The 18,195-nt window shown below is 35.5% G+C and overlaps 2 protein-coding genes across 2 annotated transcripts in view; both read left to right on the top strand.

Annotated features, from left to right (window-relative positions):
- Positions 1–2,209, top strand: part of LOC136267550 (uncharacterized) — a 51,581-nt gene extending 49,372 nt beyond the window's left edge. Inside the window, exons 3-7 of the mRNA XM_066062713.1 lie at positions 619–703; positions 760–1,085; positions 1,228–1,375; positions 1,624–1,828; positions 1,887–2,209. Of these exons, the coding sequence (XP_065918785.1) occupies positions 619–703; positions 760–1,085; positions 1,228–1,375; positions 1,624–1,828; positions 1,887–2,209 (1,087 nt within the window). The remainder of the gene's footprint in view (positions 1–618; positions 704–759; positions 1,086–1,227; positions 1,376–1,623; positions 1,829–1,886) is intronic.
- A 5,023-nt stretch (positions 2,210–7,232) lies between these two features.
- Positions 7,233–17,506, top strand: LOC136267549 (uncharacterized). The gene is made up of 9 exons (XM_066062712.1): positions 7,233–7,263; positions 7,481–7,661; positions 8,220–8,380; positions 11,751–11,981; positions 12,816–13,043; positions 14,955–15,014; positions 15,185–15,371; positions 16,868–17,028; positions 17,088–17,506. The coding sequence occupies exons 1-9, from the start codon at positions 7,233–7,235 to the stop codon at positions 17,402–17,404; spliced, it is 1,557 nt and encodes a 518-aa protein (XP_065918784.1). The 3' UTR covers positions 17,405–17,506.
- Positions 17,507–18,195: the final 689 nt, after the last annotated feature.

Below are 18,195 nucleotides of genomic sequence, written 5' to 3'. Positions count from 1 at the left end.
CATATATATAGTTACTTACAGTTGCAAAATGAGCTCACTAGTGCTGCATACGTAGGTAATAGCTATGGGTATATAACTATAGATAATATAACTAGCTATATAAAGGGTCCGTGCATTCAGTTTTCAACAATAATTAATTGCATCATGTTTGATTGAGACGGGCTAACAAGCTAGATTACCGCGTAAGTAGCTAGTAATTTTTTTTTACCTACTTGTCCACATGTGTTTGTGTAGCTTGTATGTATACATGCATGCATGCTCTACAGTGAATATCACCAGTCTAGCCCCACATTGAAGCACAAACATTAGGTACTATATTGTATACCAGACCAGACGATCACCATTATTATGATCATGAATAGTCTAACTAATACACTGATTCCAATTATTACTGGCTAAGTAATTTAAGACTGAGAATCATATATGTGTAGTAATTCACTACCAGTTTATTTAATAGTATAGCTACATTGCTATATAATGCATGGCAAAATTTTAGAGACCCAAATGTAGGCTTCATTCAATGTACACTGTAGCTATATATAGGGTTTGCATATATGTTTATGAATAATCAGCATACAAAAGTAATATAGTCCTTAGATTGGTTCATCCTATATATAGGTTCTGCCGTGAAAGGAACATTCACAAAACAAGCCGGCTGACAAAACCTGAGTTAGATGAGGTCGTAGCCGCTGCTGTCAGTGAGGTACAACATGATATAACCATTTATTTAAAACCATACTATGTGTTATATACATATAGGTGGGTCCTGTGTATGGACGCAGAACATTTACAGGGGTATTGGCATCAAGGGGAATCAGAACAGGAGAAAAGAGAGTTGGCGAATCATTGAGATATGTCTCACCTGTGTACTGCCGTGCCCGTACAAATTCCACTGCCAGGATGACAAATCCTACAACATACAGGGCAGATTATTTTGGTCACAAACTACACATCGACCAAAATGAAAAAAATGTTATGTTTGGTGTGACCCACATATGTGCAGTGGATGGCTTTAGCCGGAAAATTGTGGCATTTAGCACTATGCCTATTAAAAACAACAGTGTGATTTATGATACAGTGTACAGGTACTTCATTACTTGTAGCAACTACACTAGCACTGCATTACTACCCACACATTCATCCATAACGTTAACAGTGATTATTAAAATTCTATGAAGTATTGTTAGAATCACATTTCTTTTAATTATTAGCATTTGAATTGTTTAGGCAAACCATATGCCAGTATGGTATGTGGGATCAGATCAGGGTTGACCATGGAAGGGAGTGGTATCTTATGTTGTACATCCAAGAACACCTGGCAGGATATAGACGAAACCCTTCTGGACCACCTCACCTGCAGACATCCTCTACTCAAGTGAGATTGTATTTGTCACATTATCATGATGTAACAAGAATAACCTATAGTGGACTACTGATGTTTAGCAGCAGCTATTGTAGTTGGATAAGCAGGGTAAACCCCCAAATTAAAAAATATATATATATATATTAATGTTGACTAGATGACATTCTAAAACAATGATATAAGAGTGGGACACACATACAATAACTGTTGTTTCATTTCATGTGATGTTCATACTGATTTGCTTTGGTGTCTTGTAATAGAATCATGTGATCGAAAGGATATGGGTAGAGGTCAACGGAAGGGTCAACTACCCCATAAAGGCCGCTCTAATAGAAATGCAAGAAAATGGCGATTTCAACCTGGAAGACGATCACATTAAACATTGCGTCTCCTGGTACACTTTACACGTCAGCCAAGTTGGGACTACAATGTTTGTGACAGCCTGGAACGAGCATCGCATATCAGGTATATTTCACTATAGATAGCTAGCTACTTTATGAAATTTTTATCACCGTTACTTTAGGTAGAAACAAAGGCATCCCGAATGTGATGATGGCACGAAATAATCAGACCAAGCAAATTGATAACACTCTGGTTCCAGCAGCAGATGAAGCTGTTAGAATGTACGAAGAAAACGGAGGACATATAACTATATTCAATGAGTTTGGACAAGACCCTTTAAGAGGAAGACAAGAGTTAATAACCATTAGAAAGGAACGATTTGCTGAGCAATGGCCAAGCTTTGGCAATATTTTTCATTCACTTGTAAATGGTGGCAATACAATGTTCCATGATGGACTGCTATGTTTTATTAATATAAACATGCAACTAACAGCACAGCTGTGAGAGAGTTTTACATGCAATTGTATTTTATTGTTAACTTTATTTCTATTTATCTGTTGCTAAGATATATCATGTTATGGTTATTGACACTTGTATTTTGCATGTTTGATGCTTGCATAAATGGTTCCATCTCTGTATAGTAGGCTAGTTATCAGTTTATTTTTTTGCATAAAAACAACACTTGAAGTGATATACCGATATTCTGTTGTAGGGATTAAACCTCAAAATAATGTTGGTGAAGAGCATAACAAAGTTTCCACAATAAATCCTATTACTTCTGGGTTCCCAACTATACAACATTATGGTGTATAATTTCATTTATATAATGAGAAGTTACTGTACAAGACTTAGAATTGAGCATAAAAGTACAAATTTAATTTAATTATCGCTTAAACTGTTCTTATAAATGGGAGGGATGTTTATGATACAGTATTGCCGCTTGATTTGGTAACTGGCTATTCCACGTAAGAATGGTTGAAAGAGAGAATCAATATTAATATTTGTATCAGTCTATAGCCTGGTAGCTGGCTAAATGAATCTGCATGAATGGCGTCGAGAGATGTTATTATGGTTTAATGGTAAATTGTGCTGACTATATGCAAGTATATGGATGATTCTGTACAACATTATCAGTTTCATCTTATCTCTTCTTCAATATAAAATGGGCCAAATGCAATCTAGCTGTTGTAAGATGCTTGTAACACACTCGTATATCTAGTAGCAGTTAACAGTAAACCTAGCTGATCTTCTCTGGATATTATTTAGATAGTTTGGTGACCAGACAGTACTGGTGTACTCTAAAGTCTGTTGTGGGAGTGGGTGGAGGGTGTGTACTGATTTTAAGCAATATGAGATGAGCTATTGTCACAGTTACATTTAAATGTGTTGCGAATTGATTGACGGTTGATAGCTAACTGCTAAAGCATAACCCCTGCTGTGAACTCACCAACATTGACAAAATAACAAATTGTATATACAGTGTAGAACGCGACAAAATAAATATTGTATTGGAATGATTTTATTGGAGTGGTTGGGGGCATATTAAATAAAGGTATAGGCACATATATATGGGATATTTTGTTATAGTGTGTGCCCCCTCTTTTTTATTACATGAACATCAGACCATCCATCTGTGCATGTCTGTCACTCTGTTATGTAATGTGTTTATCTTCACTATTAAGGGGGAGGCTATAGCTAGTGATTTGAAATGACAAATCCTTGGATATCAAACTCTAGTTTAGATCTAGAAGAGCTAAAGTGAAAACTACCTTCGTGAATGTGAGAATATGTATTTACGCATAATATTGCCTATACACTATAGGGAATATTGTTGCTAATGGGGTATGCAAAACTTGTCCAACATTAACGTACAGTAGTATGTTAAAGCAGCATGCCATGACTATACATGGATTTGAAAGAACAGTATACACAGGCATATAATTAATTTTTTTTTGGAAAGTTTGGGGTTTTAACAGCTTGACCACAAACCACACCAACATAACATACATAAAGTGGAATGCAGAGGGTAATGATGATACACTCAATAACACATGCAGCTAATGGATTTGCCAGTAAAATGTGGGAATTAATTCAGCTAGGGTGACACGAGTGATGTGATTCATAATCTGATCAACAAGCCTCCATGCAATTCCTCACTGCATGCAGTCTGCAGTTACAAGGACGTATTAAGACACTTGGTACTTGGTAGCTGCCCGCTGTACAGTGCACTGCTATAGCAGAGTTCTATAATTCCTCCTGAACCAGTGACAAATTGGTAGCTCCACAAAAGTTGCGATGTCTACTCTTCCTCCACAAACTGCGACCACAAGGACGTATTAAGACACACTCACACGCACACACACATGCACATACTGATTGTTACCGAACGAATGTCACAGAAATTAACATCTAGTGATAATTGTATTAAAAGTGGCATCATCTGTAAGAATGTTGTATTAGAGAGTATATAGCTGTATTTACCTTAATGGAGTATACGTATATGTGGAGTACCAAACTAACGTATGTATATAACGTATAGTGAACATAACGTATAGTGAACATAACGTATAGTGAACATAACATATAGTGAACATACTATAATTGTGATGGTGACAACCCACAGCCTTAATAGTAATGCCTGCAGGAGTGATCTTAATTGAAACTGTACATGTGCTTTATAATGACATGAATATGGTTATGCAGGGCTGTGTGATTAATACATACATATGTACAATACAATAGTGATATTGACGTTATTCACACCTTTAAAAACTTTAGATAAATATTGACCCCCTGTACATGTGATTTAATAAATTTGACGTCCGCCATATATGGGGTTTTAAGGAGGGAATCATGAACTGCCAACATCCAACTGCAAGGTGTACATGCATAATTCAAAGACGATTGCTGGTCCAATATCACAACAATGTCATTTTATTAAGTTCTGTGATTACAAGTGTATGAACGACATTACCCTGCTTGCAGCATCATGTAAGAACGACACAGAGCATATCATTGAATCATGTGAAAGTACATACAATATGAATACGTTTACAAATGTGTGTGCATCTATGATTTTCATTGTTCATGTTCTAATTACAGAGTTCCTACAACTAGTATTGCAAATGTTGAGTGTAGTTTGGTTACATTGTGCATACTATTACATGGAGCTTGTAAAGTTTAACACGGTTTGTATATACATGGTGGGCCGGGAAAAAAATTGCATAAAAGTGCTGATATCTACATTCTTGTAAACATTAAATGGCATTCTAAATTATCACCTGTTGTTAGAACTATTTAGGAATCAATGCTTCTTATCAAACTGCATGCATGGTTCCATTCATACTTAAACAACACACCCCAGTGTGTTTCTATGGACTATACGCGTCTGCCTTTAATTCTGGTGTACTATATATATGGAAGCATATAATGGACGGTAATGATTTACCATCTGTCATTACCTTACAATTGCATCTAATTGCAGAAGATACAGAGTACTTCAGACAAATTAATTCTCTGGGTGCATGGTGTGGAGATTTGGTTGGTTTTTTTACACCCCTTCTGAGATATTTGTCCCTTTTCACTTAAAGTGATTTAGCTCTAAGATTTTCACTTAGGCGCCTGGGCTATGGGTAAATACTTCGTACAGGCTCTACCTTCTGTGTACTCCCTCCAGAAAACAAAATTTGTTTGTTAGTATACTTTACATTGGCCAGCACTGAAGGTCTGACTGCAAAATATTCTACATCCTTAGCTACATAACGTAACCTAAACTGTACTTGGGACACTTAACTACTTTTAGACCGAAAATAACTGGGAAAACAATGGACGATTGGTATTATAAAAATAACAATAGAACACTGTGCACTTGGGGCCCACTACTCAGGGGATTAAGTTATAAAAAAAGAATAATTATAGAAATGCATTTAATCTTTGCATCTTTATTAGAATTTAGTAGGCCTAACAGGCTTCGAATCCATATCTCATCATCTCAAAAGTAGCCGTGACCCATACTTATACAGAGCCTAGTTCAATTATTGTAGACAAAATAATAGAATAGAGAGAGTTGGATTAGCAAGTATTTGTCATCATCAGCACTTCGGCAGGGGTTCTGTACTGTCCATTCAGCTATCTCTTCAAGTCCTCTTATCATTGCCACATTCGTAGATACAATTTTGCCTTCTATAGTGATTTAAGGATGTTCAGGGTGTTCGTATGGTCCATGGATTATACCAACAGTTGGTCATACAATGTGATAATTACATCCGTGAATAGTTTATAAAAAGTCATAGTCCCTAACTTATACATGTAGCTACTTTAATATAATAATATATGTTAAAAAATGAATGACCTGTTGGATTGTTCTTGGTCTCCATTGTACGATATGGAAGTCAAGCTGGTCTTCATCCCAGAATTCGGAATGAATAAGTTACTGTGTTCAAATGAGGTGACGGACTTGTCTTGGTCCAAGGAATGTCCCAAGAATATCACTTGCTTTTACTAGAAACTTTTATTACTTGTATCCTACATACTACCAAAATACTACTTCAATTTCTTTACTTTCTTTATATAGCTATATGGTGAGTGTTCTATTAGGATACTATGCATGCTTGACTGTTGCAATTGGGTAAATAGGGTGACTGATTGTCAGTGTATTTCAAGCGGACCTTACACAACTGATCTGTACATCATTACACGGAGTGGGGTTTCTCTGTGTCTCTTTATTCTTACCAGTCACCAATGCCAAGGAGATGAGGTCAACTTGTGATTGTGCTGCGTAAGCATTAATTGATTATCAAAGACGTGGTCATCTTGCTCCTAGCTGGTTGATACAAGATTCACAAGTTCTGAGGCATACTGCGTGTGCATAAATAATGTAGTGGCAATCTTAATATTTAACACAGTAAGGCTTTGTTACCGAAGCTAAATATTCAGCATTATAAATATATATATGCAGGGCTGGAAGGTATATCCCACAGGCAGAATACAGTGACCATATACTGTGTTGTTTAAATTCTAGCCTTGTTGTGATCATATAGAGGCTTGTAGATAAAAATTTTGTAAGATACTTCTATGGTGTAGTTTTAAGGGGATGTCCATTTGGAAGGGGGGTGGTGGGGTGTTACTTTAGGGAGTCACTACTATAAAATTGCCGAATATACATTATAAGGTTAGTGTTATTTAAAATTAAGTGTAATTATTATTATGCTATAATATTAATGAATGTACACATGAAATAATTATAGTTTTAGTGCAATGTGATAAATCTGAATACATACATACATGTCTGTATATCACAATCAATATACTTTGTCATGTAATAGTCTCTTATATAGCAAATTGCATAAAGAGCATGGGTTGTTTCTAAACCAATTATTCAATTGTTTGATGCCATTCATATGACGGTACCAGTATAGTGGTGTGTGTATGGATTGTTGGTTTATAGTTTGGTTATTAAGTGTACATTAATTATATTAGAAATATATCGTGTATTTTTAGAAACATTCTGTCATCCAATGCAGACAAGATGGTTGTACCAAGTGTAGAAGAGTTGACAAGTTTATCTGTCATTGCTGAAGAATACATGTGCAGAAATAAAAAAATTTGTGGAAGTTCTTGGTCCCATTGAGCAATCGGTTTTATGGAAAACAACATTCTTAGAAGGCTCTGCCCATAATATTTACTTATCACCACCAGTTGATAATTGTCTAACGTGTGGTTCATCATTACAAGCCCATCATTTGCCTACCAGTGTTATTTGTTATACCTGGTCAGGACCACTACCAGCCTCTAAGCTTACATTACGATGTGATTATTGTAGCATAAATTACCGATATGAGCAATACGGAAATTCTACAAATGGGTATAGATACTACAGTGAATCACGTCCTTTTGTCCACTGCTCACAAGTAGCCTATATGGATCGATTCTGTTGTGCACATATGGGTGCTGCTGCGTAAGTTATAGTTGAAGTAGTATTTACAAATGTTGTGAAGTAAACATGCACATACAGTAGTCTATACATTGTGAACATTGACATGTTTGTAGTTTACTGACTACAGTAGGCTTCACTAAAACAGGCACTGAACAATAGTTCAAGCTTTGTGTGCATAGCCATTGTGATGTTAGCTTAAACTTGTCTAGTTTTAATTATTGGTAATTAGTACAACACTATAGTCATGCAATTGACTTTAGACCTAACATTTACTCGTAACTGCAGCACTGTTTCTGCATGTATGTGAACCTTTCACGTTTGCTCCTCTAACATTTATATATCTTTGTGCTACTATAGCATTCAAAAGCTGTCATTAAATTCCCCTATGAATTTAAGCTTCCCTAGGGAAAAGCAGTATTTAGTATATGGTAAATTGCAAATTAAATCGTGTATTTGTGGCTATTGCTACTGTATTTGCAATCAAACATACATAATAGAGATAAGATTGATCACTTGTGTCAATAAAGTAATTTAAATTTCTACAGTTGCTGTATATATTTAGATTTGATATATATGTAGCACTATATACCATTTAATGTTATTGTCACACAGCCATCATGGATGGAATAGTTTTGAATCTATTGCGGAGATTTATAATGAATCTATGAGAGACTCTCAGAATCATAATTACATCAACATGGTAGATTTTAGTCGATCTTATCCAATTACTTTGGAGGAAGGTAACTATGTCCTGCATACACTGTATTATGCTTTTTCCACTCTGCATACAGTACGTATGTGCTTAATTATACACTATAGTATATATGTACTGTATACTATATATACATACCATGGGCTCGAGTGCTTTGCCTCATATATAAACACAAGCCTGAGGGCAAGTGCGTATATATCAGGCAAAGCACAAGTGCCCATATACCGTATATACTTGGTTAAATGCCACGACTACTATTAGCCTTATGTTAAAAATCAGTGTGGCTACTTTTCAATGGCAGCGTTTATTGTACTTACAGCACTTTTACGTGCGGCTACCAATCAGTCTATACAACACGTAAGTAGGTTTGCTTAGCACACTACACTACCCATAGGCGGATCTAGGAGACACTGTCAAGGGGGGCCAAGGGGGAGCAAGAAGTTTTAGGGCACAACAGTGTTTATTTCACTGTGGGGATAAGAATGGCGGAATTCTAGTACACAAGTTATATTCATTTGTATAACTTTATTTAGCATATAGCTGGATGAATGATGGACATACAGTTTTTAAGACTGTAGTTGAAGAAAATTTTTAAAATTAGACCTCCTAGGTTTGAATTTGAAAGCATTTTTGATAGCACTTAGCTAACAAAGTGTATGCTTTGCAATGCATACAAAGATTGGTTGGCCTATCTGAGATAGACCTGTTTGATGGTGAAGTGCATACCAAAACAAAATAAGGAGTAGCTAGCATTGTTATATTTGTAAATTGATGACATTAGAACTGCGACTGTTCTATTAGAGTAGTGACTGCTCTATTAGAGTATCTCGATCTTTCCACAAAAATTCAAGTTTATTTGCCTCGCTTTCTTTGTAGTGTACAGTTTAGCTATAACTGTAAAGTACATTTATAACTGTTGTCTGCTATTTGCTCACTGGCTTTCTATACTTCTGAATACACTGTGAATGCATGATTCTAGTTTCTGGTATCAATATAGTACTGTAGGTCCAAGGGGGGCACGAGAAGGGCCAGGGGGGCACGAGAAGGGCCAGGGGGGCACAGCACCCCTTGGCCCCCCCCTCAGATCCGCCTATGACACTACCTGTAGTTTAAAAGCAACACTGTAACTTCATTTTCTATTAGAAACTGCGATTATACATGGAACCTGAATAAAAGACGCGGTGTTTATTCAAGGGCGGCGTTTATTATCAAACTGGTGACCTATGTTGCGGCGACTATTCAAATGCGGTGACTATTTGAAGTGTGGCGTTTAACCAAGTAAATACGGTAACTAATATGTACCACTTTGGTAACTCATATGCAAGTGTGCGTAGGAACTAATAAAAAGTTTCACGAGTATCAAACAGTACAACAATGTTATCAAACAGTACGATAGTACTGTTTAAGTACGGATCGATAGTACTGTTTAAGACTGTTTAAGTACGGACCTCATATCAGTCCTCATTTTTTCCAGCAACAATTTCACTTTGGAATGATTTACCTAACCTAGCTAAAGACTCTAATTCACTTGAAGTATTTAAATCTATAATTAAATTATAATTTACTTATTGTATTGAATTATTATTATTATTTTTTTTTGTGATTTGTCTGTACATTTTTCTTCATTTCTGAAGTTGTACAGTATAGGTAAATAATAATAATAATAATCGCAGTGGATTTGGCACGTGCCCTAGATTTCATCCCCTTAAAAATTATCCTAGAAACATTTCATGCACCAAATAAACATTTCACTAAAGACTCTTCACGTTTCTAACTTTATTTTAAACGTTATATATCAGAGAATACCCATAAAAGTGCTGAAATTCTATTTCTAAAAATAGCTAAAATAGAATTTTTGTCTGCCTGCCTGACCACAGTCGCAAGCCTACAGGCCAAATGAAGCAGCGCATGATCAAGATTGTTTGCCACAATATTTAACTCGCTGCTGGGATGTGGCTTTTCAGGTTCCAACAAGTGTCTGCCTTTTGTGCTTTGCCTTTCCTTTTATCTCCAAATACGAATCGTCTTCTTCTTCTCCACTCACGGAGACAGTATTATTTCATATCGACACTTTCTTTAGAGCAGCCGTATTCAGGTGTCACATTACTAATAGCTGATTCCATACTGTAGGAGCAAGTACGTAGATGCTTGTAGCTACACTTACAAAATGATCAAACAGCCTAATGGCTATAGCTAAACAAAGTAGGCGCAATAATAACACACTGTCATGCCCTTATCAATCAGAGCAAATGTTCGTACTTAACTAGTTGTGGACCACGCCCATGGTATATGCTCACAAGATTGTATAAGGCAAGCAATATGACCATGTATGCTGTAGGGTATGAGTGGTGCTGACATTTGATCTTTTACTTAATAATGTATTATAGGTACATGGTCCTGCACGTAGGGCAGGTACCAATGCTAGTATGTAATAAATGAACTTGAGATTCTGTTCCCTAGCTCACAAAATGCTCTATATTTCATAAGAATGGAATAATATGTGACGTGGTCTGGGAAAAAGGCTCTTATCGTCTATTTAAAGCATTGTGAAATGATGGTTTGAAGTATTCAGAGTGTTATAGCTAGCTAATGGTTGAAGCTAAGCTAACAATAAAAATATTTTACAACAATTTCTTACCTCTTAGACCATCCATTGTAGAAGCAGCATTCTTAAAAGTTTTCCACCATTTTAGATAGCTGTAAAACCAAGATTGGCTTTATCAGGTGAGCTTCAGTTAAGGGTGGTGGGCAGTGGTGGCATGAAGCATGTCAAAAACTTTAATATCATCCCATAGATATGAATTTGGCCAAGTTATAAGCCATTCAAGACAAAATAAAACTGACCAAAAACGCCGTTAAATTACAGCACAGCTCTTTATTCAGTGCCACAGAGCTGTACAGCCTCACAAAACCACCTGCTGGTTAGCCAGTGCTTCATCAAGGCCACAGACCCATCATATGGATTGCCACAGTACCCACTAAAAGCAGCCAGTACTGGATCCTTGCTGGTGATCACTGTACAATTTGATAGTTTAGTGATGTAGTTTTGTGTTTATGGCAAAAAAATAAAGTGTCTTGTGATAGGCAATAAGACCCATTTCCCAGACTGGATCACATAAAAAATTATTATGAACTTGCATTACATAGACACAAAATTATGCCACCATAATATCCAGACGCTATTTGTCTTTGCATGTTTTGCTGATTTTTTCAAGTTGTCAAATGTAGGGCAGCACATGCATGGGTTTGCTTGGAAAGTATGGTAATTTGTATATCACTTTCTTGTTCTTATTATTTTATTGTTTTGGAGTCTGTTTATTATTTGATTTTTAATAAGTGATATTGAAGTTGCATGTACAGCATACCATATTGTTCCAAGGTACTTTTGTATTTGGTAGGAGATGATGAAAATTATTTTGGTTTCTCTACTGCTGCTGAGATCCATCGTAAAACTGTGGCAAATGGATTTTGGAATTATGAACTTGAGCTGGAATTGCGAGATAGAGACATGGAGAATTTTTTGTTTGCCAGGACAAATGACAGAGAGAAGGCTATGAGTCTAATAGATGAACAGCGAGCAGACAGCATTTATGATCATGACACCTGTTCTGATGAATGCAAACGTAGAGGTATGTACAAAGCAACAGCTTTGGACAATGTAATCTTACACCACTCTTGTACATCTATTAAAATTTGTCAGAGAACTACTGTTCATCTTAAATGTTTTCATTGTTGACGTATGAAAGAGCAAGTGTTGACATACTCCTCAATATAACAGAACATCAATTATATAAATTTGTTGAAAGACTTTAGTAACCAATTTCTACCTAATGGTCACATATGAAAAATAGCCTGGTTAAATATTCATAATTTTATTAGCGTGTTTGTGTTGGATTTCATATTAGATGCAATAAGATTCATTTTTGTACTGTATGGTAATACATGTACGTATAGTTCTACTTACATTAAGCTCTACTAATCAATATTATCAGTATCATTTTAACCCAATAATTAGCAGGGATAGCACAAGCTTATATCTTTTGTTTCACGATAAAAGAGTGTAAGTATATCGCTGGAATCACCGGTCTGTATTATACAGTTGTACACACAGTACATTTGGTGATTTGGAGTATATCCCCAAATTAAAATGGCACCAAACCACATGAATTTATAGGGCCTTTATAAAAGTGTAAAGTCTCTCACTTGAGTTTTTGATAAAATTTTGGTCTCAACTTCACAAAAAGCTGGTTTGGAAACTGGTCAACAAAATTTCTGAAGCTGCCTATGCTTGTGACTGCATACAAACCCTAACCAAATTGTTCACTTGGTATGCCTAGACAATATTATTGCTGTTTACCATTCACATTGAATTATTACAGCATTACATATACCAGAATAGGAATTGTATTTTATTATGCTGATGAATGCAGCAGAGTACTTAATAATACTTTATCTATGTATAGGTTGTGGAAAACTATTTGCAGTAGACGGGAACTGGAAACTCTGTTATCCAATATGCATGTATCGTGTTCCCAAGGAAATATCTGGCTTTGATGGAGCATTGCAGTATGTGGACTCCTGTCCAAATGAGCCAGCTACTGGTATGGCCTTTTGTGGGGAACATTGTCAAGATGCAGGGAAAAAAGGCATACCTTGCACTTTACGAGAATTTCTAAAATTTTCACTTGAAGGTTTGTGCACTTTCTTACTTAGTCATGCAAAATAATACTGGTGTAAAAATACATAAACGGAGGGTCGGCGAAAAATAAATTAAAACATGAGAAAAAACCGCTATAAAGTTATTCAGTAACTTTAATTGAAAGTATATTCAAAATAAGGTATTGTGAATGACACTAATGTATAAACCAATCAAGGCGCAACCAAGAATTTCAAATAGGTGAGGCAGACTGCTCTATTTGGGTGATTGCGGTATGTGGATCTTCAAAAAAGATTTCAGAAATCTAGCTGCAATTACCACTGAAGTCTTCACTTGGTATTTAACAACAGCTGCATAAGCATATGTAGATCATAAAGCAAGCTGCAAGCAAATACAAATTATTGGTTAATTATTAGTTTTTCAGCTCTATAATTGTAGCTATGTCCCATATGTAGGGCTGGTAGAAATAAAGGCCACTAAGGGGAGCATTAACTTCTGGTGCATCCCCAGGATCTGCAAATTAAAGCATGAGAAATAGAGATTGCTATGACAATAGTTAAATGTCAGCACGATGGAGTATGTAAAGCCCTTTAGAGTACTCTATTCAGACTCAATTGATTATTAAAGACTACACAGAAATACACAGTTTTTGGATTAATAAACACTTCAATCACACAGTACAGGTTTATCATCTATATATTGTAAAGCAAGCTGCTACTATAGTTCCTCATCAAGGCTAAACAACTTACTGTGCCGTGGCTTATTATTTATGTATCCGTCTTGATCTCTTTGTATAATCCAACAAACACAATACAGTGAAACCTGTCTAATTGGGTCACTGTTCGATAAGGTCACTTGTCTAAGCCAACCAACTTGTATATCTCTAAATGTGCCATTTGTGTACAATGTGACCAATAACCTGCCTATAGTAATAAGTTCAAGAACTTTGATCCAACAATAAGCAGGTTTCACAGTTACCATCACACTGGATATGTATCATACCTATTGAACCTGGATAGAGAACTGTTACACTTTAAAGGGCTTCATACACTCCATTGTAGTTCTTGGATTATTTAATGTCTTGACTTTTTTGATCCTTGATTCTATTGATAAATTGACATGCCTTATGATATAATCAGATCATTGTTAATTAATCCAATGAGTATAGTGACACCTAGCACAACTTGGTAAAACTTTTAATGCTGTATTGTGCACAAACCATAGCCTCCCTACCACGAGCTATAGCTACTCAATGGCAAAGGGAACCTAAAGGAAGCAAAACAGCTTCAAAGTGGATGTTATCATATCGAATCACACTTTTAGATAAGTCAAGGACACAAGAATGACAAATTTATGCAGTTTTTATTCCCACATTTATTCCTGTACTCCTGTATATAGAAAAATTATTATATATGAGATGAATATGAAGAAATTGGTGTATTTCAAGAATTAAATTTTTTTCCTCTTCAGTTCCTTTAGACTTCATAGTTACTAACTAGACTTATTTCAATTAACTTTTTGTTACTGGAAAACCAATTAAAGAGGTTGTTTAGGCATATGCTCTATTAGGCGATCTCTGTTATGAACCACTACTGCATGCGGTTCAAGAGTAATTGGCTGTGTGTGAGAGATCATCGCCAGTTTCCAATAATTATATGATCTGTGAAAGATCCATATACAAATTTTAAATTTTTAGTACTACATGTGCTTAGTGCTATCTGACATTGCCATTAACAACTTTCAGTTTTTAAAGAATGCATCTATAGTAAGATCTAGCTTCATACAGAAGACTAGTTATGCATATACTATATGCCACAGCTAAAGAGTGTGGACTGGTGTGATCTGAAGTCTAACGTGCTGTATTATGAACATAATTTAAGTAATATGTAGTAGTGCCTGACAAGAATAAAATACAGAAAATAATACTATATTTTTGTTAATGTAGCTTCTAAAGAGCGCCCGACAGCTGATTCCAATGCAGATCTTACTGCTGCAGATTGTCAAGGTAGGTGCATGATTGTACACGCTTACACAATCAGCATCGTGTAGCTATAGTGAAGACTTTATAAATACTAGATATAATACATATATTTAAAAGTAAATATTGAAGAAAATGTTAACACATATATGGCTTTATGTGTAACACTGTATAACTAACAATACTGTTATTTACAGGCATTTCATCAGCTCTGGAACAGTATCCAGGTTTATCACAATTAGACAGCTGCGAAGAAGTGGCTGCAACAAAAACACAGTGCAATAAAGACACGGGGCAACCAAAGAAACTCCAAAAATGGACAAGAGGGATTTGGATGTGTGCCAGTGGTGGTGGACATATACAAATGTGGCAGCCCCTGTACCAGTAAGTTCTAAGGCCTTGGTTTAATTTCACAGCATTGTAACATGTTTACTAATTGTTTACAGTAACAAACTAACTAAATATGAAGCCAGGATTTTTTGTTTGTTTATCATAAGGCCACTTCTACTTAATCTTTTGTATCTCGAACCAAAACCAGCTAAGTAGAGGGTCGTCAGGTCGACATAATAAAATTAACCATTTATGACTTCAGAAAATCAATCTACATTTCAAATGGTAGCTAAGCTACACTGTGATTGCTGTGCCACTTGTCAGTAGCCCACTATATAGTGAAGATAACTACTCTGCCTTACTTCTGGCAATCCCTTTGTGGCATTAACACAAAGTGTACTGTGATCATGTGATTAACAAATATTTTGTATAGAAAAATGTTGGGTCAGTTGGGCACAAGAAACAAATAATTAAATGTAAATTGAAGTGGCCTAAGTACCCACATATTTTTTTCTGTGAATTCCTTATCATTACAGAGATTGCCTGCATTATGCACTGACTAGTTTTTAAGGTTCAAATGCATTGTGAATATACCCACTGCCAACAAACACTGAATATATCATACAGTAGTATGAAGTGAACTCTCCCAAACTAGGATTGCTTACAATTTGATATAGATGTGTTAAACAGGTGTCTTGAGCACACTATGTTTTTTGTTTGTGGGGATTGTAGCTACCATACATCTATTACATTTATACTGGACATGCATGGACCACATAGAATTATGTTGTGAAAGTGGACGTAGTCCTAACTAGCATATGTAGTGGTAATGAGCTACTTATGAGCACTACATCTATGCTTGTTTACAGTATTCTGGTTTAAAAAATAAAGGGAGATCATTAAATTGAATTGTCATAACAATACTTGTTGACTAAAGCACACTAAAGTAAAACACTATATAACATTATCGCACAACAAAAAGTAAGTTATTGCCAATTTGGTTGACATCAAGGTAACATGGTCGAGTAGAACCTTATCACTAAAGATTTTAAATGTAATAACTACAAAAAAAATTTGAAGTTTTTCCGAACATTTGTTGCAATTTGAACTCTTAAAGTTTCAGTGGCAGATCTACATGGGTTTTGGTAGTTTCAACCAAAATTCTTTTTCAGAAGCCTACTCAGTTGCAATTGACACCACCCATTGCATTAAAATGGATTGAACTACTCTAATAGAGAAGTCAACAAACTACTCATATAGAGAAGTCAACTAGCTTCTCTAATAGAGCAATCAGAAGGGAAACTTAGCTACAAATTTAGCCTTGCAGTTAGCTAGCTAGTTTGTTTATTTTGCAATTTAAGTAAGTAAACGAAAACTGTTCACTTTAAAAGTATATAATTTTCTTAAGCCATGTCCTTGGATGCTTAATTAGTAAGTTTCAGACACCCCTTTTAGAAATCCTAGATCCACCAGTAAATTTCACTGATATATAAATATTCATTATTAAGTGTTGTTGCATTCTTTTCTCAATAATACTATTGTTTATGTAGATCTGAAGGGCCAGCCCAGGTGTTTTTATTAATGCTATCATGGCTTATTGCGGCATTTGGTAACAAAACAAGAAGAACTTGGAAAGAAGTAATTCTGGCGTATGACAACATGTGTCATGTGAATAACCTGAAAGTTGCTAGGAATGATTTGCCCTTACCAGGTATGTACAGGCGTTTTAAATGGATCTAAAGACATGTGGTTGTTTTGTATTCTACACAGGAGATCTCAAGTATATCTGGAAAGATATAAATAAGATAATAGACAGCCTTTACATCAACAACCACTGTGATCCAAGGTGCAAAACCCTATATGATCCACAACCAATCAAAGAAAAGAACCCAAGTTTTAACACCATGGCATGTGAGCAAACTTTTGCATGGATGTCCAGGTTTAAAAAAATTGTTTGCTCTATGCCAAAAACCCACCATCATTTTTACATACATCGCATGGTGAAAAGGCGAAATGCATATATTTCTTATTGTTACTTGCATGGGCGTAGACCAATACATGCAAAGAAACTCGATACTAAAGAATGAAGTATAGCGGAGCATTTTGTAATGTATGAACTAGCTACTTCACACATGAATTACACAGTGTGTTATTTGCTGTAATTTATAATTTAACTACAATACATGTATATATGCTGAATGTATATTGTTGATTTAACATCTTTGATACCTTCAATTTGAATACTTATACATGTGTAATTACTCTCTACTTAAAAGATTGAGACATTTAAGCTCTGAAATAAATGGTCTATCATCTATATACATGTAATTTACAACAATAATTATAAGTTCCCAGAATCATGATTGGTTCATTGTTACAGTAAACAAAATAGTTATATACTTTCCAATTGCTAATCACAATATATGTAAACACATTAATTTACTTGCTTTACGGTGCAATACTAATACAGGACAATAGTTCAAATCGAGAGAAGGTGCTTATGGCCTTATTAACTAAATGCTAACTTTATTATTAACTGCTTAGCTTCTTCATGGTAGTGTTGAGCCTGTATCCAACTTGCAACCAGGTTGCTTCAACAAAGACTGTACAATTTATTTTAGTGACTGAAATGTTATCAAATTCACTCTCCTGGCGTCTAATTCTCAAAACATTTCCTGGGAGCGTGGGCATACTCCAGACTCCCTACAACAAGCATACTAGAGGTGCTTTAACACACTGACGACATGTTATACTGATTCAAATAAACATCTCCAAATTCTGTAGCAATTGTCAGTACGTGATCAAACAGCAGTACATTCATACTGACGGAAACAAATTCAGGATATGCCCCTGAAATAGAGAGGATCATGGGTTTGAA

This window comes from Dysidea avara, chromosome 9, assembly GCF_963678975.1.
Source record: "Dysidea avara chromosome 9, odDysAvar1.4, whole genome shotgun sequence".
Classification (NCBI taxonomy): domain Eukaryota; kingdom Metazoa; phylum Porifera; class Demospongiae; order Dictyoceratida; family Dysideidae; genus Dysidea; species Dysidea avara.
The sequence above is the reverse complement of the archived record's forward strand: the minus strand, read 5'-3'. Positions and strand labels throughout refer to the sequence as shown.

Bases quoted from the DNA above. Each gene is read 5' to 3' on its own strand.
- LOC136267549 (XM_066062712.1), top strand. From the start codon at position 7,233: ATGGTTGTACCAAGTGTAGAAGAGTTGACAA. The intron at 7,264-7,480 runs GTTTATCTGTCA...ATACCTGGTCAG, and splicing joins AAGTGTAGAAGAGTTGACAA to GACCACTACCAGCCTCTAAG. The intron at 15,015-15,184 runs GTAGGTGCATGA...TGTTATTTACAG, and splicing joins TACTGCTGCAGATTGTCAAG to GCATTTCATCAGCTCTGGAA.